The sequence below is a fragment of the Manacus candei genome, unplaced genomic scaffold, assembly GCF_025592945.1.
Source record: "Manacus candei isolate 608988 ecotype Guabito, Panama unplaced genomic scaffold, ASM2559294v1 h1tg000060l, whole genome shotgun sequence".
In the NCBI taxonomy this organism is placed as follows: Eukaryota; Metazoa; Chordata; class Aves; order Passeriformes; family Pipridae; genus Manacus; species Manacus candei.
In genome coordinates, this window is record NW_026138108.1 from 3,879,853 (window position 1) to 3,903,686 (window position 23,834).

Here is a 23,834-nt window from a genome sequence, read left to right on the forward strand (position 1 = left end):
AGTTGTGTTGTCTGTGGCACAGGTAAAGAGCCAATTTCTAGTTTTATTCCAAATTACAAGAGCACCTGCTGTCTGTAGATATAAGTATTAAAACAAAGTAAATTTCCATCTTCAAAAAAATAAATAAATAAACCTGAAATAGTCTTCTCTCAGTGAGCAACAGATAAGGCTTGTTCAAGTTTTGCCCTCTCTTTACTCCCCCTTTTATAGGCTTGTTAAGACTTCCTTCTCTGACTTAAGAATGCTTGCTCTCTCTGTGGCTCAGCTGGAATTTGAATAGGAATATCTTGATGAGTTTTCAGTCTGGAGTGGAACAGGGAAAAGAAGGTAAAAATGGCACTTGGTAATGGTTTCAGCTTGATAGCCCTGGAGTCTGACTGAAACTGTACTGAATCCAGAAAATACACAGGCTTGTGCTGAACTGGAAGCAAATCTGCAGAATCTTTTCTTTCATCCAGCTCCTTAAGCTCTGAAGGTTAAAGACAGGCATAAATACTTGGACAAGATCAGTAAAAGTTTTCTTACACTGCTAATATGAAGCCTGGGGATCTAGCAATCAGTCTTATTATCATCGAATCCCTGGATTTTTGGTTGCGTTTCCAATTAAGAGAGTGGCTGTGCCACTTTTAATCTGTTCATCTAAGGACCTGAAGTTTATTTGCTCCCATAAAATTCAAAAGCAGGTCTGTCACTGAGTTCACTGGTTACAGGATTGCCCCTATTATTTTTATCTTTTTTTTTCTCTTCACCCCCCTCCTTCCCCCAAGGTTCTCTATAAAGGATAAAACCCCCAAGAGATATAGGTCTTTCAGAATCAAACAGAATCAATGAATTTCCCAAGCTTATTTTCAGAAGTAGTTTTTTTCCCCCTTTCCTATTTCCTGCCACAGTCTTGCCTTTTCTTTAACAATCTGCAACTACAGCTGCATAGTGGAAAAGAATTCAGAAGTTAAAAAAAAAAAAAAGTGGATGTTTGGGTCTTAAAATAATATACACATTAAACTATATTTAATTGTGCCTTATCAATAGGCAGATGAACTTAGGTGTTTGCTGTTGCCATTGGTCCTGATGCTCTGTAGCAGGCAGAGGCAGCAACTGCTGCTGATGGAAAAGAAAAGGTAGTGGAAGGAGGAGGGGAGAAGAAGGTGGGAGACGAGGGATTGGCTGCTTTTAATGTCAGTCTCAGCTGCGGCCCCGGCTCTTCCGCTGCTCTAGCTCTGGCTCTCCCTTGAACAGCTCCCAGAGAGAACAAGGCGTGCGGAGCTCCGATCACCAGCATCATGCTCCTTGGGCTTGGATCGTAGATCCCCCTCTTTGAACATTAAAATAACTCTTTCGTCTTTCAGCGTCCCAAGCAGACCCAGAGAGAGAACACGCACGTGAGAGAGGAAAGAAAGAGGAGGAAGACGAAAATCTGCAACCAAGGGGACTAAAGCAGAGAAAAAGAGTGCTTTGCTTGCACAGCTGCAAAGTGGGAATTTAAAGAGCTGCAGAGAGAGAAATTCCAGCTCATCAGCACATACACATTGCAGAATTACAGATCCAGGTAGAAATGACATCAACAGGGAAAGAAGGCAGCGGAGCTCAACATGCACAATATGTTGGACCCTATCGTTTGGAGAAAACCCTAGGAAAAGGACAAACAGGTTGGTTCTTTTGCAGCAGCACCGGTGCTAGAGGGAAGGTGCTGTGGCAGCCAGTGAGGTGTCGGGGATGGGATATTTGAGGGTTCAGGTTTTCCCATTTGCTGTTTTAGTGCAGATAATATTCGTAAGGGATTTTTGTCTTTATTTATTTTTAGTTTTCATTTTAATTCTTTCTTTTTTCTTTTTTTTAAAAAAGAAAAGAAAAAGCCCAGGATGCTTTATGTTCATTACTCCTGCTAATGGGTGTTGTTCTAATGACAGGCAGAGTGCATGCAGAGGAAAAAATAGATGATCTGCTGGTGGTGAATTTTCACATCCATTTCTTCACTGCCCTACTTAGGAGCATTTTCTTTTTAATCAAATTATATTGAAATTAAAGGTTCGCAGCCTGTAGTACCGAGGAGGGGGTGGTGGTGGTAGTGGGGGAGTCACCAGCAGTATTTCATGACATCATGATTGAAAAGGGTGTAGTCCTTAAGGTGCAGTTGAGGGGGGGAGGTGGAAATACGTATGGTATGTCTCTGGCACTGACTGCTGTGGGTATTTAGCAAATATGGATGGATGGGCTAGTGGTTTTTGTGGGAAGAGTCTGAAATAAAGGAAAAATAGAGGATTGGTAGCAGAATTCATTCTGGTTATGCTGTGTTTTTGTAGGAGGGATTGGGAGGGGGGGAAGGGAGGTTATTTAATTATTTTTCTTAAAGCTTGTTTATGAAACTCGCCCCCAGCAGATTTTCCTGAATGGAACAATGGTAAGAAATATTAAAAAGAGGAAACGGAGTGGAGGGAATTAGCAGAGAGCAGGTGCCTCTGCTCTACATGACATAATTAGATCCCCTGAATGCGTTCAAGATCTGGACTTACTGTTGCTTGCATGGATAGCATATTCACTTCAAGGGCAGGGGAGCATTAATTGGAAGAAAAACGTGCTTAAAATGAAGCCCAAATGTCTTCCTTTTTTTATTATTTTATTTTTTTTTTTTTTTAGTAACAGGTGCAATAAGCAATGGCATCTGGCAAATTCATTGGGCTGGGAGCCCCCCAAAAGTGGATTGAGACTCGAGATTATTATTTAGGGAAGGGGTGAGATCAGCTCTAGGGGGGCTTCTTTGGGCATGTGGGTGTTAAGTGTTGTTCATTATGGTGGGACAATAAAACATGATGCATTGTGGTGTATTTTTTTTTTTTTTATAACCCAGCCGAGCTTTGCCCATCTGTTGTCTAAAGGATTTAATAGGCGTTTCCAGCCCCAGCTGCTGCCTCTACTCTGCCTGCTTCCTCACTGCCCTGCGTGGCAGCAGCTCTGCAGTCCGCAATTTTCTTAGGGACACAGTCAAAATCCAGATCTTTCTCTGTAAGAAGCAATGCTCTTCTGAGATGATTGATTATAACCTCCCCCCCATCCTTCCCCTCCTCTTCACAACCCCATAGCAACCGTTCAGAGACATGGATGAAGATGACATTGTCTTCTAGTGGAAGTGACTTTTATTTATATTTTATTTTTTTTTCAAATCTCTTCAGTGTATCAGCTGCTAAAGGTAGTTCTCTGTCACTGTTTTAGGTACCACCTTTATTCTTGGCATAGCTCAGTAAGTCTTCTGCAGCTGTATTCTTACTAAAATCTGTTCTGATGATGATAACGAAAATACAAGAAAAATTGTGGTGTATTGTTAATAAAACTGCCCTATTTCTGCTGATATCCTTTCCTGGATACTCCAGGTGATCAAAGAGCTAGCTGTAGATGACAAATTCATTTTTGCCTTCATCACCATTTCCTTTTTTCTCTCCCTGTCTCACATTCTCAGCACCCCTCCCTCCCCTTTAAATACAATTGTGCTTGGGGTTCCTGAAAATACGGCTGCATTAACCTTTTGCTCCATGTTCTTATAGCCTGACGTTGTGGTCCTAAAGGGTTATCTGCAGCTTTGGTTATTTTTTTTCCTCTCTGCTAATCTTCCTATCTTCCTCCTAAGAGATTAGAGACGTGGGGGTGGAGGAAGAAGAACAGGATGTATTTAGAGGCTTGCTGCTGTTGGCCTCTACAGTTATTCAACCAGCTGGACAAGGGTGAAAGTTTCCTTTTGCAGTTTTACCGTATAACTGATCTTTATAGATAAGTCTCTGCTCTTTGCACACATGAATGCACATGAAATGCACAATGCATGGTGTCATAGAAGCTGGAGGTGGGGGGAAGAGGAAGAGAAATTTTAAAAGTAGCTGATGTCAGTCTATGTCTCTCTTGTTATACCCGCCCTTGATTAATGGAATAATGCACTGAGGTGAAATCTAACTCAGTATTAAACATACATGGCTAAATATGGAAATATGCCTCCTGGTCTTCTCGCATTTTCTGTGCTAATCCCATTTTGGAGCCTGCAGAACAGCATGAACGGTGTGTGGCATGTAGCTCATCTTCATCCTGCTTGTTTTGGAGGGTAAGCAGGCAACCTGCAGCATTTTAGGAAGAGGACAAGCAGTGCAGTATGAGGGCCTGATTTGCCATAGTATGTTGTCATTTTTGCATTTGGGTTGCAGTGGCATACAGATGAAGAAAGTAGTGGTTGTAATCATTCCTTTGGAGCTTGACTTTGAAGCTTGAAAGATTAGGAGACAATGGCTTGGAATATTTTTTTATCCCAAGGAGATGAGAAGAGTGAGAGAGAAAATGTGGCAAAATGTAATGATGAATAGAAAGAAAGTATAAGTTGTTTTGCAAAGTACTGTCCATTTTGCAGTGATCTTCATATCCATCATTTTTATTTGGAATAAAAAATTATTGACTCTATACAGTTATTTCAGATAGGCAGATGTTTGCTCCCAGATACATTAGTATTATACAAATGTGTTAATCACTCTTACCTGCTTTTACTGAGATCAAAAGATCTCAGAGGCTTTTGGGAAGGAGTGTGGGTTCATTCATAGTTCAGAGTAGACCTAGAAAGGGTGCCATGGAGGGAGAACTTAATGGTAAGTAGAGCTTTCACTGGCTTGCTTTCTGTGAAGTTCTCTGTGATTGCCACTTTAAAATCTGAAAAAAAGTGTTTACCAACAGCAGCCTGCTGGTCCCTGCAAAGACATTGCGGTATCTGGGACTTCAGTGGAACCTGGTGACACTTGGCTATGGGTGGGCAGAACTGACAGGGAAAAGCCTTCTGTTCAAATTGGTGGGTAACAACCGAAATTGTTGGTTGATCAGATATGCAAAATTTGTCCTGAGCAGCCTTCTTGGCTGGTGCGTCACGCTTGCTGAGGGTGAGTGATGCCACAAAGAAGGGATTAGGGCCTCTTAGGCAGAGAAGTGGGAAGAGGGTTACATTGCTGCTAGTGGGAATGAAAATTATTTTTAATAATGCAGCACATAAATTTAATGTCTACTTTGAATACCATAGCGAGATGGTTTGCTTTTGTAATAGGTTGAATTCAGAGCACCTCTTGTTGGTGGCAACTGAAGGAATAGCTCATGGAATCTTTATTTGAATGATTTCACAAGAACACAAGAAGCATCATAATCTTGATTATTCTACTCAAAAATTATTTTACAGAACTGTCAGTGTAAAAAAATCACTGCTATATAAATATGGGTGTGTGGGGAAAGGTCAGTTTATCTCAGTTTCATTGATACATTCTTTTACAGTTCATTATAGGAGGTTTTCACTGTAATTAACAGTAATGAGCAAAGGATGTGTGTCACATTATGATAACACATGTGGAAATAGTGTACCTTGAGAAGCCCCAGTCACACCTGATTGTGAAGCAGTGTTTTAGTTTTAGGCAAAGTAGAGGCTTTTCTCCATTTGCCACTAATTTTATGTGAAATCAGCTTCTTGCATACTCCTTGCTTTATTTTTTGAGAATTGTACAGTCATCTCTGTTCATGTGTTTCTTTTAGCCTCATTAACCCCTATTTCACCCCTGAAACTCTCAACAGTAATTCAAATTGACTATAGTGAATACTTATTAATGAGCGCAAAGATGAGGAACTTGTGTTTCTTGTTAAGGTCTTCAGCATTTTGGAGGGCTTTCTTGTGTTTTTATTTGACAGTCACTGTATAGGCTTCAGCATCATTGTTTCCTGTAGCACCTGTTCAATGTGTAGTTGAAATTTCCAAAATGCTGCTTTGTCTACAAGCAATAAGACATTAACTCTAAGTGGGAGTTACCTTACTGACTTTGAGATAAACTTCATGAAAAATTTAATGTTGCTTATCCATTTTGTCTTGTTCCTTTCATTCTGTTTTAAGCCTGGTACAAAGAGTCCTGCCTGAAACTCACGGGGCTTTGACCTTCTCAAAAAGTGTAGGGGTTCCCTTTTCTGCATTGTATCCTGTATAGTTTGCAGCTGTTTAGGTGTATAACATGTTAATTATATGTGAGCCATAAGTGAGGTGTTCAGCAGTGTACTGTTGGGTTATGTAAGAACAGAAGTCATTAAATTTGGGGTTTAGTGAATTTAATAGCCTTTTATTTAGTGGGAGCTTAAAGAGGATGTTTCTTTACAGCCTTAACCATCTGTTTCCATGACACTGATAGAGACTGAAATTTATTAATTTTTTTATTTTTCTCTGTCAAATTTGGTTGAAAGTGAAAGCTTCAGCTCTATTCAAGGGGTGTTGGGGTGGTCAGTGTGATCTCAGAAGCCTGGTTTCCTTAGGTAAGTAGGCTAAACAAAGTATATCCTTTTCATTCATACTGCTGTAATTGTTTTTCTGACCCACTGTATTGGATCAAGAGACAATCTGAAGAGTACAGCTTTCTTCCATTTAGCTGTCTGGATGAATATATCATTGTAAGAGGTGTAAATCATTGTAGTTTTTCTCATGGCTTTTTTAAACACACAAACAAACAACAAATCAGTAGGTATACTAATAATGTTTTCATACATATACTTTACTTTCCATATGAAAGTTTCTTTCAAAACAGTGAATCCATACCCTTTATCTTGATAGTCTGTGAAGACTTAAATGTTTATTTAGTAATCATAGAAATAAATTCTACAGGCAATACTGTGGGTACTAGAGGTCTTAAGAATGAAATTTTGCCTAGAAAAGTTATATCATAGTGACTTTGACTTAATGGATTATACAGTAATGATTGTGAGTTTTGAGAGATTTGGTCTTTCTTAACTTTATGTACGTTTGATCTGATTGTTCAAAAGTACTGTTTGCCTGCCTTAGTGACTGAAGTAAACTAGTATTACTATGCTACATGTCTGAACTGCAGAGTTCTGATAATCCCTGTTAAGACTTTCACTCTTCTTTGGTTTTTTTGTTTGATTTTTTTAATCAAATTCCTATTTGCTAACTGCAGAGAAAATTATTTTTAGTTTTCATTCTTCTGCAAACTTTGTAGAGGCGTGCCATTAGTCTTTTACCCCCCATATCACTAGCACAGTTATTATGAAATTGTTGAAACAGCAGCAGGCTCTGAATTATTGTTTTTCTTTGTAAAGCACAGTAAGGTTTCTCACCCAAGAGTTGTTAAAATTCAGCTACTGTCAAATGAGTAGGACTCTACGACTATATACTTACATTTCAGACTTTAGCAGTAACTACGAAAGCAGTGATTTCACAAATAGACTTTTTGCACTGCTCGAACACTTTTCTGCTTTTCATGTCATTTTGTGCCCCTGTGGTGGGAAGGACTGCATTAGAGTGAGGAGAGAGGTCGAAAAAATGAAAAAAGCTTCTCGTAAGCATTTACTTCTAGAGAGGAATTCTTTCTCATCTCTAGAAAACCTGTGACTCTGTGAAAAGGCCAAATGTAGTGTTTTAGATAGGTTCTTAAAATTTCTTTTGTAAACTGAGTGGAGCAGCCATTGTATGTTTTGAATTTTTCAGCATTGCAATGTTTTTCCGTATACCATAAATTTACTCCATACATTGAATTTTGGAAAGTCTTTAATGTTGAATGCTTTAGAGAGCTAAACAGTAGTTGCAATGACAATAATAAATGTTGATACACACCTAAAAACTAGTAAGTAGGTAATACAGAACATATGTCGATTGTGGACAAATTCCAGCTTCCAGAAGAAATTTGAAAGGAAGTGAGTTTGGAAGTAATGTCCTCTGAAGTAGGAGACATTGCATGAGGACTGTATTGTGCACATAGGAGAACATTCATAATAAGAAGAAGTGGAAGCCTGGATGTAGATTTCCATGTAGATAGAGTAAAGGCAGAGACATAAATGAATGCTCGAGTGGTCCTCTTCAAATGCTGAGATACTGTAAATTGCCATTGTGAAGTCAGTCTATGTGTGAAGTTGAACTGACTTCAGCAGAAAGATCATCAAGTCCATGATAAATGAGTAAGGTGAAATCTTTCTGTTTGTTGTGGATTGTTCTATTAAGAAATATCCCAAAGAAATTTTCTGGTTTTGTTTTAAACAAGTCCAGGATGTTTAGCAATCCTAGTCAATAATGCTGTTCATTCTGCTTATGGAATATGAGAAGATTGTTCCATTTCCAGTTCATGCATAAACATTATGTTTTTCTACAAAACATCCATAATGATCTGTAGAATAACATGAATAATTTGTTGTAAATAGTGTTCTTAATGAACATGAACCGTCTTCATCTGCAGTCTCTGTAAACGCAGGGTGGTTTCCTTTAAATCCTTATTTGTTTCAGATTTTCTGGCAAACAACTATTTTTGTCTCCTTTTCCCAACTGTCTTAACTCACATATGGATTTGTTGCACTTAAGTAGTATTCAAAGATTTGAATTGTACTCCTGAATGTAGTCTGATGGATATAGTGCATGACAGAATTGCATTCTACTTGTATCATTGTGCAAGCATGTCCAACACAGATGTTTGCAAGTGCAAACTGAAAATTTAGTTTTCCTGGACAATTTGGACATGAGTCCTATGAGCATCCATGCCTGTAAAATGTGTTTTCCAGAAAGGCTTTTTAAAAGGCTCACAGATGTGACCAAATCAAACTTAATTAATTTTAAATTCCTACTTTTAGAGCCTATTAATATTGTTCATCCAGTTCCATTTGACTTATTTTACATTTAATTTTGAATAGAGATACAAAATTTTTATTAATTAATTCTAGTTACAGACTAGAAACATTACTGATAAAATCGTGTTAAAAACCACACAAAAAAAATCCACCCTGAAGATTTTTTTCATTGCTTCATAGCTTTTGCAAGTTGGATTTAAATGGAGGTTAGGTGGAACACTGGAAATTGTTTTGGTTCCTTTTATGAAAGTGTATTACTGGCTATCAATGTAGCTGCAAGCATTTTTTTTTGGATGTGTCATTTGTGGCAGAGATGCCTATGAGAATGCAGTTGTCCTGTGGACTGTGTAAACAGGAATATACTGTTTCTTTTGCAATGACCTTGAGATAGAGTTTTTAAAGGCTAATAAATAGAAGTGTGTTGTGAGACTGAGGATAAAAAGCAGTATGGACAAAGAAGGTAAATGACGGTGTGTGTTTAAGCAAATCGAGGTACGTTCTCTGGTGAATGGTCTGTTGCCTTCGTAGAAGGGCAGAGTCACCTTCAGGCTGGTGCAGGTGGCTGATGCACAGTTAGTGATGGAGTGGGTAGAGAAGGACACTTACCTTGAGTTAGTGCTCTTGGTTTTATTTTGTGAAAAATTATTATTTTCTGAAGGCCACAGAGACAATTGTCAACTGACATAAAGTAGCCCTAAAGCTGCCCTAAATAACTCTTTCACAGAGTGAAAGTGGCTGAGCTTACTGTTTTGCACCCCATGGATGTGCTAGGCAGTTTCTGCCTTTTAGACTTTTGTTGCACCTACTTTGGCTTTCTTGATAAAGGTTATTGCCTGCTTAAGAGGACAAGAAATATTTTTTTAATTTCTTCTTCACTTAAACATTTTTAATTTGGGATGGTGGAAGGGGTAAGGTTAGACTGGAAGGGGCCGTTCTTTGTATAGCTTACTGCCGAGAACAGGCTGCGTTTCAGTTTCTTATCTAAGATCCACCCACTAACAATCAGTGATTTGATAATTAAGGAGTTTGGAAGAAAGTAAATAACCTACCAGTTACTGAGAAAAGGAGATTATTGCTGGTAAAAACTTTGCACCAAGATTTGCAACATCAACTGACAGTAAATGGGTTAATGCAGGGTGTAAGGGGGAATTGAGGGGAGAAACCATCAAGTGGCTTAGGGTGGTGTGCAAGTACTATCTTTTTTTCTTTTTTGTTTTAGTGTTCCAACACCATATGGAAATTATAGGCATGGTAATATTTCCAGTGAAGTCCGTACCTTTAATTTTTTTTTTTTGATTTTTGCAAAAAAAGATGAAAAACTGTTTTCAGGCATCCATTTAGTAAGTGCTTTTCTGGCTGCCTGCTTCTACTTACAAAACAACATGCTGTCTTTATATGCTCTTTTTCTTAATTATTATATGTGTGGGTAGCAATGTAGACACTAGATTTCTACACAGATACTCTTACTGGGAAAGTGATTGTTTTGTTGCTTTGGTCCAGGATGAGGCACAGCAAAGCCTGGGTTCATAGTGTTGGTTCATCCACCTTATGGTAATATCATTTATGAGGAAGAGGGATCTGCTATAACATATTTGCAGCTAAATATGAGCTGGAGATGTACGATTTCCTTTTTAAAAATTTTATTTAAAAAAAAAAATCCTGCTCTGATAAAGTCTGAGCTCATCCAGCAAAGGACTTTGCTAAGACTACTATCTTGTTGCATTTGAATTAAAGCACAAGTTTAAGTAGGAAAATAAGGCTTCGTATCCCAAATCTTTGTGGTGTAAAATGCACTGTGTGGGATGTTAAAAATTTTCTAGTGTCTTTTGCTGACTGTTTGCCAGCTGAGGGTTAAGTTATTCATCATGCCAGCCATTTGCCCTGGGTGAGTTTCATTCAGTGATTGTGTGAATTCCTTTTAATAACTATGAGCTGTCCCTAAGATTAAGGGTTGGATTTGACTCTTAAGATTTTTACCATACTGGAATCTCCTGATCTCTCACAGTATTCTGTTACAAAGCTCTCATCATATTTTCAGGTTCTAAATGATGGGTAGCTTGGCTGTCATATTTGGACAACCTGCTGTCAGGAGGTACTGGTTTGGTCTATGGTTTTCTTTAGGAAGGTATTCTCAGAAAACTTTGGGGATGTTACAGTTCTAAGGCTGAGAGCCTAATTGTTTCAGCCCTATTTAAATAGGTTGATGGTTACTGCTAGAAGAGCTGGTAGAAATACTCAAGAACATTGCCTGTATCTAAATAAGCGTATATTATTGTTAGAGGTTTGGGGTTTTTTAACTGTATGGTCATGGTAGACTGAAAAATAAGGTACTTCTATGGTTTCCCCCTATTTCTTATATGATACGTTGTCTTTGGGAAATTAATACTTATGTACTGTGTGTCCATGGAGGATTATTTTCTCTTTTAGATGTATTTTTTTCTTCCACATTTCATGTGTCTTGCCTAGCTTGAGAACTGAGAGGAAAGATAATTTGTCTTACATTGTCTGCATGTAATCTCTTTCATGCTAAGGCACTAATCCTAGTAAGGCCTTTGTGTGTGTATAGGAGGTTTCATTTAAATATAGGAAGAAGCTTCTCCACTGTGAGAGTGGGTTGAACCTGGCACTGGTTGCCTAGTGATGCTGGGAAGTCTCGATCCTTGCATATATTCAAAAAGAGACTAGATACAGCCTTGAGCAGCTGCTCTAGTTGACTGTGCTTTGACCAAGGGTGTTGAACTCGCTGATCTTCGGAGATCACTTCCAACCTCAACTCTTCTGCTATTTGTTATCCTATGCAACTAAACCATAACTTGCTCAATGAACTGTGGATCTAAGGAACTTTATTTCTTCCAGTTTTGTACCCTTTTTGCTCCTGCTCTCTCTGTGTCCCTTGTCTCATGGACTAGGTGAAGACAGTGTTTGTGGCCCATTTGGAGCTATCTCTGCTGCTTGGCCATCTTTTTTATTTCTCTTGTAATACGTTAAGGATTAAATCACAATTACTCTTTCCGTTGTAGGAGTGGTAGTTTGAATCTCTTATATTTTTTCACAGACATTCAGCACTTTCCATTAAATTTATAGAATCTTAGAGACTCCCCTTGCTCTTTCAAACTTGGTTGAAACTTAATAATCAGTTTTGATTTTATAGAGGAACTGGAGCCAGCCACCCTGAACATGTAAATTTGATTTCCTTAAAAAAAAAATCAGGCTGAAGGAAAGTTGTCCTAAAGAGCACAGCTTCTCTAATCTTTGTTTGGTTTTGAAGAACATGAGATGCTGCAGTGGCAGATCAAGATGGCTGGAATATATAATCTTCAGATATAGCCATCACCTTGGTTACTCCAAAGTTAGAAGGAAAAAGTGATGCTAAAACCACATTAAGATACCCTAATGCTGGGGGAATCCCCAGACAGCTTGATAGGCTGGATTCCTGCCTACTCTCTGCTGCTGGAGCAGTGCAAAGCAAGGACGATGGAGACTTGAACTTGGTCATTTCTGTTTGCAAGCTGAGCTCAGCGTTCGGGAGTGTGGGAAGAAGGGAGCCCTCTCTGTATTTCCTCCGTGTATCCATTTTGGTACAGTGGCAGTATTTGAAGTAGTCCTTTCCTGCAGAAAGCTGAGAGGAAGACTGAGAGCTGTTTGTGTGTTTGCAATGCCTGTCTGTACAAAATCGTCACCAAAGACAAAGCCAAGTATTATATTAGAACTTGGCAATGACACAGGCACTATCGCCCTACTAAACGCGAGCATTTGTTTTTTCGTAAAGACATAGCTATGAGTGGCACAGCTTTTAAGATTCCTTACACTTTATGATCACCAGCCTTAAATAATTTTTGTTAGCTTTTGAATCTAGTTAAATCTACACTTTTTTTCCCAAACTTCATACTCCTATAAATCAGCAATGCTTGATTAAAATCAGAAATCATTGACAACAAAGAATGATCTGTCCTAGTGTTTCTGGGATTTGTCCCATGCTGCTTTTCTTCTGGGTCTGTGGTTTATTTCATTGCTCATATTTATGAAATCACATCTCTTTTACTTCTGGTTGTTTCCTGATTGTGATGAAGACATTGCTTAGGCAAATTCCTCACTCAGTTAAATCTGTGCATTCTTAGTGACTTCAAGGCCTTGCTGAAGTTTATCTGAGAGGGGAGTTTGACTCATGAGCAAGCTTCTCATTGATGGCAGCAGAGGCAGACCTCTGGCAGTGTTCTAGTTAAGAGCAGCCTAGGAATACATCTCTGCAGTGAATATTCAGTCAAATTAGAGCACTAAGTGGAACGATACTGTAAGCGAATTCAATTCAAACTGAAAATACAGGCCCAGCATTTTATAAATTGCTATGTTTCATCCTTAAAGCAGAAGTCTGTGCTCAGCTAACAGACAGATCAAGGCAAGCAAATGTTTTAATAGTTTTAGCAGTAATTCTTCTCTAGTATTCCACACATACTTGTACTGAAATTACCCAACCAGTTTGCATTAAGTTTCAGGATGCAGAAATTGTCCTTACCTTTATCATTACTGCATCTTTGCTACGGAAAGGAACAGCCAGACTACTAGTATGATTGGGACAGTTCCATCTTATTACCAGGTGGCTCATCCTGCTCAGAAAAAATGCTGCAAAAATAGGCATGGCTCCTGGATCTGTGTCATTAGTGCTGTCATCGCCATTACTCTTATCACCAGTGAATCAGATGAGTTACAGCTGAGAAACCTCTTTAGCTGCACCAATTCTTTTTTGTTCTCAGTGTTTTGGTGCCTGTGGCTCTGGAGAACCAGGTGGTCTGGTAAGAATTCGTAAGAATTCATAAAAACCTTGATTAGAATAGCAAAATTAACATCGTATTTACTGTTCAACTGTCTACTGTGAGTTTCTGAAGAGCCCACGAGAAGGGAGAAACTCTTGTGTTTTAAGTCCTTCTCAACTTCATTGAAATGGTGGAGATTGAAAACATGGCAAGGCCAAGGATCCTGGTCAAAGGGTGTGTGTAAGCTGCAATCAGAGGTGGAACTCCAGCACTGGTACGTAATGTTATTCTCTCCTGCCACAGTCAACAGTGACAACAGGGCAGTGAAGGTTGGAGAAGTGAAACAGAGAGGAACCTTACTCTGTGTAGAAGTCCTGTCTTCCCCATATTTACCTTATTATTTACTTGTAGGAGTTGTGCCTTTATTTTGCTCTGTTGATAAACCCTGCATCAGCTACAAGTTGATATAGTGTGTCAGATGTGGATATGCTGAGCATTTTTATGCATAATGCATTGTACACTTGGTATATGTGTGACTTCATTTCAAGGTTGGGTTTTTTTGTGTATGTGTCAACCTTCTGCTTGATCCTGTAGAGTTCTAATTCTCATCTGCAAGACTATTGTGTACTCTCAAGGCCCCTTGAATTAAAGGTACTACTGAACTTTTTGGAGGATTGGGTCACTACTCTTGTGGTCTTTAAAATGCTGGCCGAGCCATTTCTTGGCTTCAAGAGTGGTAGAGATGGGTACAATACAGGCTCTGTTCATGTCACTGTGCAGTTGTAAGGCAGATTATTCAGAAACAATAACTATGTAGTCTTCACTGTCCTTAACAGCCTCAGCCACTGACTTGGGGTAAAGCCTTTGGCAAGTTAATTTTTTTATTTTTTTTTTAAATGATGATCTGCTGTAAAACTAAGATAATGCTTGACTTTCCTTTTGGGACTGACAGGGTTAGCCAACTAGTATTGATAACTTTTTCAGAAATAAAAAGCATCATGAAAAGGCCTGGAATAACCCTACTATTTAGGCATAGTGATTTTTTTGTTTGTTTTAAATCTCCTGATTATGGAGTGGACCCTACAGCCTGATCTGTCCAGGTGATGATATCTTTTTATGCTATATTTGTCTTCCGTAGCTTCTCCTTTTGATTATTGTAATATTGATACATAAATGCTGAAATCTCTGTGGCTGCATTTAAAACTAAAGTTGTTCTAAGTATCTAATAAAATAGAAAAATTGCTTTGATGTTCCCATTTTGACAATCTGTGGCTATGCTGACTTTTGTCGCTTCTTTCCTTAGGGGCATTTGTCCCTGATCTCTCAAACAAAATGTCACTGAGTAAAACTATGTATGATGCTGTGTGTTCTACTTACAAAAGATTTATAACTTGGTCAGTTTTATTTATGCCTCTGTGGAGCTGGTAGAATTCTACTGCAGTGTTAAAATGCAGCAGTTTCATTTTCCTGCAGGCAGCAGCCCTCTGGTGGTGTGGGGTTTTTTTTCCTTTTTTTCTTTTTTTTTTTTTTCCTTTTAAGTCATCTTTGGAGATTCCAATAGACTGCTAGAGAAGCCTTTAAGAGTGTCTCAAATTAAGCTGTATAGTCCCATATCATCTCTTTTCCTTTCGCCACCCCAGTCTAAATTTGAAGTAAGAGACAAAGCAAGGTTAATAGATGCACCCAGTTGATAATACCGACAGTCTTATTTGGCAAAATTATATTTACCAAATACTGTTTCAGTCAGTTTCAGCTTCCAGAACTATTGCCTGGAAAGGGTATAGGTCAGTGTGAAGTGGGTGGAGAGGCTAATGGGTGGGGAGGCTAGACTGCTAGGAATGCAGGCATTTATGAGGAAGCTGCTGATGAACTTGAAAATTGAAATATCAAAGGATTTTTTTAAGGAATGACCTTACAAGTCTGTTACATGGGCGTTAAAGATAGTCATATTGTAAGCTGCTGTCTGGAAAAAATATTTTGGCCAATAGGGAGGGAGAATCTTTTTATCAGCACCCTAGGAGTGAAATTTACCCTTTTGCTAATATGAGATTTAGCTATAACTTGAATTCCACTTAAGACCTATTTTGAAGTATTAAGTTATGTTCTGGGAGGTAAAAATGGGAGTTCAGAAAATAGATAAAATTAAAATATTACTCCTTCCTATTTTTGAGATGGTAAACCAGAGTTTTGTGCAAATGATTTTTTTGAAATTATTAAAGCTGTGCCAATGTTGCATTTGGCTTGTTTCCTTTCCAGGACTCCAGTAAATGTCAAAATCATGCTGTATCTGCCACTGTGCTACTGCATAGATACTTTGTAGGAAGACATGCAGTTTTGTTAATGATATTTTTTTCTAATGAAAATCTCAAACTATGTTTGTTTCCAGCATAAAAATGAATTCAAGTAGTTTATGGCCACTGCTGGAGGTAGAGTATGGAACTTGGTAAGGCTTTTGTGTTGATCCCTGTGTAGCTGTACATGTATCGTAGGAGAAATGAAATCACCAAGAATTTATTCCCTAACCTTAACAGAAAAACAGCTGTGATTATAGTGTCAGTAGCCTGGGTGAAATGCACAATTTCTTTGATTTGCTGTTGTCTCTCAACCTGCAGAAATGCTGAAATTTGAAAGGAAAGTGTTCAAAACTCAATTTACTTTCTTATTGGTTCTGGTTTTGTTACTGAACGCGCTTGGTAATGTGACCTTTGCAATGCAATTTTTGCCATCCTCATATTTGTCCTGCTGTGAAGTTGGATAGATGTGCTATTTCTTTACATTTTGGAAGTTGTGCAAGGTGAACCAGTTCATACACAAAACAGTATCTACATGTCAGTTTTAAAACAACACTGTCCTGTAGTTTTTGGTTTCCTCTGCTTATAACAGGCTGTTATAGACTCTGTCTTTACATGAGAGTCTAAACTTGTCCCTGGTCATTACATTTGTACCATTTGTATTTTGTTCAGAGATTGTGTTTTACAAGAAAATTCTCACATAATGATGGGTCAGATTTTTGTTCCTGCTACACCCTTTTTTTTTTCCTTCTTGGTGCAACTCTGGTTTTTCATTGACATTTCTGTGGATTTACAGCCATTTGACACAGCAGAGCAGCATAATATCCTACTATGGACATTACTGTCTACCATATGTCCTTATAAGAGTCACTGTACCGAAGACAGCAAATGGGTACTACCAGGAAGTTGTTTCAAGTGAGAATATTTTGTAGTTGCTGCTCCTGAATTACATGTAAACAACTTCAGCAAAGACTAAACCATAAGCATTAAAAGTTATAGATAGAAATGTTAGTCAAATACTATTTGATTACAAGCTATAGCAAAAAAACCCCCCAAAACCCCATGATGCATTCTCTTGTCAACTGTGATGCTTATTTAAAATGACATATCCTGCTGAAGAGAAACATTTAGTAATTGAAATGTAAGTGGGTGACAAAGAAACAATACATATGCAGCAAGGTTTTTTTCCCTCCAGTTTTGTGTTTCCAAAAACCCCATCTCTGACTGTCATAGCAACTATTGACAGTATTGGAAGTAACTTTTTTGGTTTTCTTATTTCTCTGGTGCTATATTAAACCTTTATTCTTTGGCATTCAGCAAGTCAGTGGTATAGGATCATCTTAGTGCTCGCTCTTTGATTTTTCACTCTTTCCCTGTGGCAACTTTCCCTGCTGGATGCATGTGGATTTAGCTTGATTCCCAGCCTTGCCAGCAGCATTGTAAAATCGAACTGTAGCATTTGAAAATACTGCTCTATTGAAAAACAAGCTGGAGCAATCCAGACTTGGATTTCAAAGGGAAAGGAAAGATCTTGATCCATGCTGCTTTGCAAGCTCAGCATCATGGAGTGTGATTGACTGTAAGCTCACTCATATTATGAAACACTAAAGGGTATTTAATGTAATGAGAGGCTGGAAAAGTGGGATATGTGAGATCATGAAGAAGCCCAGAGTCTGCCTCTCTCCACGGGCAAATAGGTGTTTTGCTTATGCTGTTGTAAAAGTGGCATGATGGCACTGAGGCTATCGAGTCTTACTTTAGATTTACAGTGCTTCACAGAAGACACAATTTAACTGTGGATTACAACAGAAACAGCCTGAGTTACTATCTGTATAACTTTAGTTGGAGTTGATTTATTTTCTACAGTGTAACTGAAATAAAGGTCAGGTTCTGTGACTATGGGCTAGGTCCTCAAGTGGTGCTATCTGGTTAAGAGTCTTGGACTTAATGCTGCATAACTAGTTATGGATTTGACCTTCTATACAAGGGCAGAGGCTAAAATTTTTAAATTTGGCAAAGGGTCTAGATGTTGAATTTTCTTGTTTCAAACATTGCTACTTGAGAAAAATACAAAATCACACGCATTATGAAAGGGTTTTGGGTCTGAAGTTTTAGATACTACACCGTTTCTGAGAAGAGGTACATATTTGTTTCTGTCTTTGAAAAGGCCTTTCTGTATTCTTTACCTTTTTTTTTTTTTTACTTTCTTTATGTAAGTAAGTGGTCTCTGAATTTATAGCAGCTGTATTTCTGTGTTGATATAATAGCCACAACTTAGATACTGCCTCTGTTCTAAGCTATCCACAAATTCTTTCAGACAATTGACCTTTGGACCTAGAAGTCTCATGCTTGACCTCTGGTCCAGAAATTCCTTCTTTTTGTCTCAAGAGATCTTGATAAAAATTTGTATGACTAGGTTTATTTTATCTGACTGTTGACAGCAGAAAATGGTAAGGAAGGGGAAGTCGGTAGTTCAATTCCTTGCTGGAATTAAATCCGTGAGAGAATAAGGATGGTCCATCATTTGAGGTTTACTCTGTTGGTACCTTCCCAGTACTTAGCTTGCTCCATGTCAGACTTCATAATTTATGTAATTCTTTTCCTTTCCATTAGAAGGCCTAGAAGTTACTAACTTTGCATTAATGCCCAATGATGAAGAGTCACATGCTGAAATATACACAGTTAAACACCGGTACTTTTGGTTACAGGTAAGATTTTAAATCTGAGACCTAAACAGCTCTGAATTTCAGGAGAATGCATATAGGAAAAGTGGTTTTTGTTCCAGATCAGTACATACATAACCACATACATACTTTTCCTCTGAGTGAGATGTAAAACTGTAAAAGAGCCTGTCTTTTAGATCAGTCTTGGACATTGTCCAAAATCTCATGCCATTTCACACTGTTGAGCCCGAACATCAACATAGTTCAACTTCGTGTATGTCCACGCTGCAGTTACTAACCAGGCAAAAAGGAGGCTTCAGACTGCTGTGGCAAGTCAGGCTGATACCTGCATTTACTAATTTGAAGGTGTCTTGGTTATCTCTACTCTGCACTGCTATCAGTTTTAGACAGCCTAGTTCTTGATGGGCACAACAGCAATGCTATAATAAAACAGCAGGTTTTGTATCAGACTGGTGTTCTCTCTTGTTACAGTATAGTGTAGTAGGTGTTGTTCAGTGGACAGGTTTAGGAATGTTGCAGCAGCTGACTTCAGAATCACCAACAGTGGGATTACTTTTTTTTTACCTCCAGTATCTTGGTTAGTAGTTCCCTTCTATCTAGGTGTGTCAGAGCTTGTCAGTTGGTTTTTATTCTAATATAGGGATATGAATCTATTCCCAATATCCATCTGTATTTCAGATGTATGTGATTGTATATTGCCCCAAATGAATGAAAAGTAGCCTCAAAGTCCTTTTCTCCTTTTAATTCCTTCTCCATTTAAAACTATTCCATTTTACTTTGTCAAGATAATATGCATCCTGGTATTAAGAAAACGGAGCATTCTTACTATATCGTCTCTATATCTGTTATCATCCTATGTTTGTCTAATGTTATCTAGTATGTCTCTTTTTAGTCTGGTCTTCAAAACTAGAATGTCTGTATATTTTAATTCTGTCCTGGTATCCTCGTGCACTCACCGTTTTTGCTGCTGGTCTCATAATGTTACCTATTTCTACTATATATTTTTTAAGTCAGTGATTTATACATTGGCATTATCTCATTCTCAAGCATAATTTTCTTTTTGATTGTTCAACATTTTGTTGTCAGTTTTGATTACCTCTGCACATTGAGGTGATATTTTTATTATGCTGTCCAAAGTAATGATAAGTTCTTTTTTGAATTACTTCAGTTAACTTGGGAGTCAGAAATGTATATTAATAATTCACATTAGTCTCTCTGTTATGCATTTATTGACACTGAATTTCATCTACAGTCATGCTGACATGCTGACTTTCCACCAAGCTTTGATGTTTCATGTTTTAAGTGCTTAAGTAGGACTTAAGTATTGGTCTTGTGCTAGCCTACTATGCAAGGGTAAATTTCACCCTTTATGAACTGATGCATCCTGTCACATTAATCAGAGATGTACTGTGTGTTTCCTAGGGCAATATAAAGGATCAAATTTCCCAATTAACCCCTTCAGAACTGAATTAAGTGTTGATGCCATGTCTAGAATGTGTACCACAAACTTGATGTATCATGAGCTGTAGTTCTGGTGGTCTGTCTTAGTGTGACCATAGGAGAAATTCAGAAGTAGCAATCTGCTGGATACTTGAGATATCCTGAGACTGAAAAGGTCACAACTAGCGTATCCAGGTGTTGAGAGTTGTGGCATTCTTTTTCTATTTATAAAATAGCTTTTTTTTCAAAGCAAGTCCATAAAGAGTCCTCCAATGCCTAAAGCATCAAGTGAAATTTTGAAGAAGTGACTCATTTGCACCCATCTATCCTTTTGCTTTTATTAAAAGGAAACTCCATTTCTTCTTTGTATTTTCATGGAAGACTTTCTAAGTAGGTGAGAAAATGGGTGGACTCGAGCCAAGCAGGTTTGATTTCTTTAGTTATCTCTTTATTTTGAGACTTGTTTATTGACAGTTCTGTTTTTTCACCTGTAATGTTGGTACTGTGCCTTACACAAACTGTTTTGAAAGTTGAAGACTTGGTATTGTGTAGGAGCTAGGGCATGTTTTTGAAGTATAGTGTTCATAATATATAACAGGATCTGCTGATGTCTGATTTGCTTTTCTGTGGGTCACCAAAAATATCAACAAACAGACAGACCAAATAAAACTATTCTCTTCCATATCCCCCAAATGAGGGAGGAAAAGCTATGAAGATGATTCTTTTTTCTACTTCCCCAAAATATCCAAACAAAATAAAGCTGCAATGTAAAGGGTGTAGAAATGTGAATAGATGGAAGAATTTTTTATCCCTTCAAGCTTATTATTTTGATGCTTCTGGTTTGGGAAGAGAACTTGATCATTGATTGCTGTAAAATTGGCAAACTGTGCCCAGCTGTTCAGTGGATGCTTGTCTGACCATGGAAATCCTGCTGATGAAGTAGAGCAGGGAGAAAAAGAGAGGAGCACGCTCGTATCTTAGTGGATTTAGTTTTACACAGTAGCATCTGCTAAACACGCAGTGACTCTTTTACTTAGCATTTAGACTAAACCCCATAATTATTTAATGAGCAGCCTCCCTCTTTGTCTCCCATTTGTTTTGATCCCTAACCCCCAAAAGTGCTGGCTTCAGGGTCTGTGTAAGGCATGGATTAGTCTGTTTACCTGCTGACCACCCTGGGTATTGTGTACGTTGTTTTGATTTATTTATTAGTCTTTATTTTTTAATCTGAAATTTTTGTAGGAAGGGAAGAAAAAAGCAGGACCTTTAAATGACAACCCACAACTCCTATTAACTAGTGACAGATGCCTTCTGGCGTGACATTTTAGGGACTTTGAAACTCTTGATAATAATATTTGTGATTCGGGAATGACCTTGGATATCAGAAGGTCTTTGCCTATCCTGCATGTCATAATGACTTAAACACTGTAGTGAAACAGCACAAAACCAGTAAGTGCTGTGTCTGAGGTTCCTGCAGCCTCTCTATACCCTTGTTATCTTTAGGAAGAAAATAAAAATTGATGCATATTTCTAGAGAAAAAAGGAAAAAAATGTTGCTGAAAGGAAATAGCTGTTTGTATATGCTGCTTAGAACAGTCTATTGGCTATGCTGGAACTTGACTCAGTGATGGGCAGTATATTGAAGCAGAACTGCAAGAAGTCTGATAGGAGTCCAGCTCAGAACCTTGCAAACAAACTTCTGGATACCGTAAAATCACTTATATCTTAAGCTATTCTAATTAAACTAAATTTGTCTTACTTAGAGGTATCTTTTTATGTTAACTTCTGTTTATGGTGCTAGATGAGAAACCAAGTTAAAGTTGCATTTCAGTTTCCAAAATCAACTTTTCCAGCTTACTTAGAACAAGTCATGCTCATTTGTGCAACATTGCAATCAATTGCTGAAAGGGAATGGGTTGTGTCATCAGAATTGAGAATTATGATTTCAGTTCAGCAGGGGAGAAGAGCAACATCTGGATTACGTGCAAATGCTCAGAAATACTACTTTGTATCTAGAGATTTAAGGTCGGAAAAGCGAGATCTAAAGGGCCTGGTATTTCGAACGATGCATTTGCTTATAATGAGATTCTGATACAACTTACTATAGTTATTTTCCAGTGCTGCATTGTGAAGCTTTGTCCTGATCATGCTTCAGCTTTGAAATGAGCTCTCAGCAATGCAAACTCCCTGTCAGGGACTTGAAGCCAATCACTTGTGGTCTCTACATTGACTGAAATACAGTTCCATGGAAACACAAGGCCAGTGTAAGGGTTTCATATAGCAAATGAGCTCAGGAAAACAAGTAGTAAGAGGTTAATTTATTTATTTATTTTTCTGCAGACTTGCATTTTACCTGAAGCATAGCCATTATTAATGAAACCTTTCCTGTGTGTCATGTTGAATCCATAGGTTCTGCCCCTAGGGCTTGCCGAAGCCATGAATCAGGGAGACAAACAGGGTTTTGCCACTTCTTTTTCTTCCTTTTTGGAGGATAAGTGAAGGGTCTAAAGCATCATTCTCTGCTGGGTTTGTTGTGAAGTAGTCCAATTTCAGTTCTTTTTGATCAACAGGAAAATTCCCTGTGGTAGTGAGAAGCCTCTGTTTCCAGTGGTAGTGTCCACTTTCCTGGAGGTGGCTCTGGAGCAGGCCTTGCTATTCTCATTGGCCCAGTACTATATGGTGTAGAATCAAAAAATATGCCGAAGCTCTACCGTGCCTGTTGTTCACTAATACAAGGTCTCACACGTTCAGTGACGTACGTGAGAACAATGTCTTCTCTTGAACAGACTATCACAGGAAGTTGACTTCTGTGTATGGCTTATTCTCCTCTCTAAGTGGGGCTAATCCCCAACAGAGAAGTTGACCTTCAAGACAGACATTTCTGTAGTTTCGATGATGATGATCTGTTTTTCCAAGCAAAGCTGTGCTGTCTTCGTGTCTGTCTTTTTGTCTAGTACAGAAAGTTGGCTGAATCATAAATTTAATTCAAGGACTGTTTTCTCTTGAAACCAATTTGTTTATGATGATACTAAATGGGAAATATTTTTTTTCTAGAACCTTCCCTTCTCTTCTGTACTCAGTCAGGTGTTAGGAAATTATTTCCCCCCCACTTCTCACTGAAGTTGGAAGGTGGGTGAGGATTTAGTTGCACAGAAAGGTCTAACTGCTAGGAAAACCACAAACCATATATTTATCTGATGAAAATTTGGTGTAGCTCTATTGAAGTCAGGATTGATTTAAACTGACTGGTTCTCTGATCAGCTGTAACACAGTTCTTTCTTACCGTCCTGCAATGTACGTCACTATTTTGTTTAGTGTTGCAATCCGGAGAAGGATGTGACTAATATTTTACAGTGATGAAAAATACATGGAGTGTAGTTAAAAAATACTAGGTATTGCCATTTAAATATCTAACTCTTGATCTGAGAAATGCTGTCAGATTGAGAAATTATGGTTTTAGCCTCTTTGTAGATCCTATCTTAGAACTAGACCAGTGCCCATACAGAATAGAAGTCCTGTTACTTGGGTTCTTTGTGTTTGGATTTGACAATAACATAAGAGAGAGGATAAGTTTCAAAGTAAATCAAAAATTGCTGTTCATGAATGCTGACACATGAGAATCTTCTTGACTGCTTTAAACTAACCTGATTTCACTTCTGTCAGTACAGGATTCACTAACAATGCTGGAGTGGAGGCTTCTTTAACAGAGGAGAGTTACTACAGAAAGAACTCTCTTGGAAGGATAGTTCTGCTCTTTAATTTCCTTACCCCAATCTTTGAAGTCTTATAGCTGCTAAATAACTTCAGAGACTTAGGTGAAATCTCTTTTTTTTTTTGATGTTTTGTAACACAATGGAACTTTATTTACTCTTTCTAGTTAATTCTCTTTTTATTGCATAAGTACTACTCAGATTCCTGTAGTTTCCTTCTTATGTTATGGCATTGTGAGTCTTATGGAGCCATCACAATGCCCTTTCCAATCTGACACTTAAATCTCAATGAGGTTGTTGGTATGCCTTCTTTCTTTAGAAATATTGTAGGACAAAACATGTTGACTG

The 23,834-nt window shown here is 38.1% G+C and overlaps 1 protein-coding gene across 16 annotated transcripts in view; it reads left to right on the forward strand.

Annotated features, from left to right (window-relative positions):
- Positions 1-1,159: 1,159 nt before the first annotated feature.
- BRSK2 (BR serine/threonine kinase 2) overlaps positions 1,160-23,834 on the forward strand; it is a 316,315-nt gene continuing 293,640 nt past the window's right edge. For all 16 annotated transcript variants that reach the window (XM_051804062.1, XM_051804054.1, XM_051804059.1 and 13 more), the window contains exon 1: positions 1,160-1,646. In XM_051804062.1, coding sequence (XP_051660022.1) covers positions 1,553-1,646 — 94 coding nt within the window. In that variant the 5' untranslated portion in view covers positions 1,160-1,552. The remainder of the gene's footprint in view (positions 1,647-23,834) is intronic.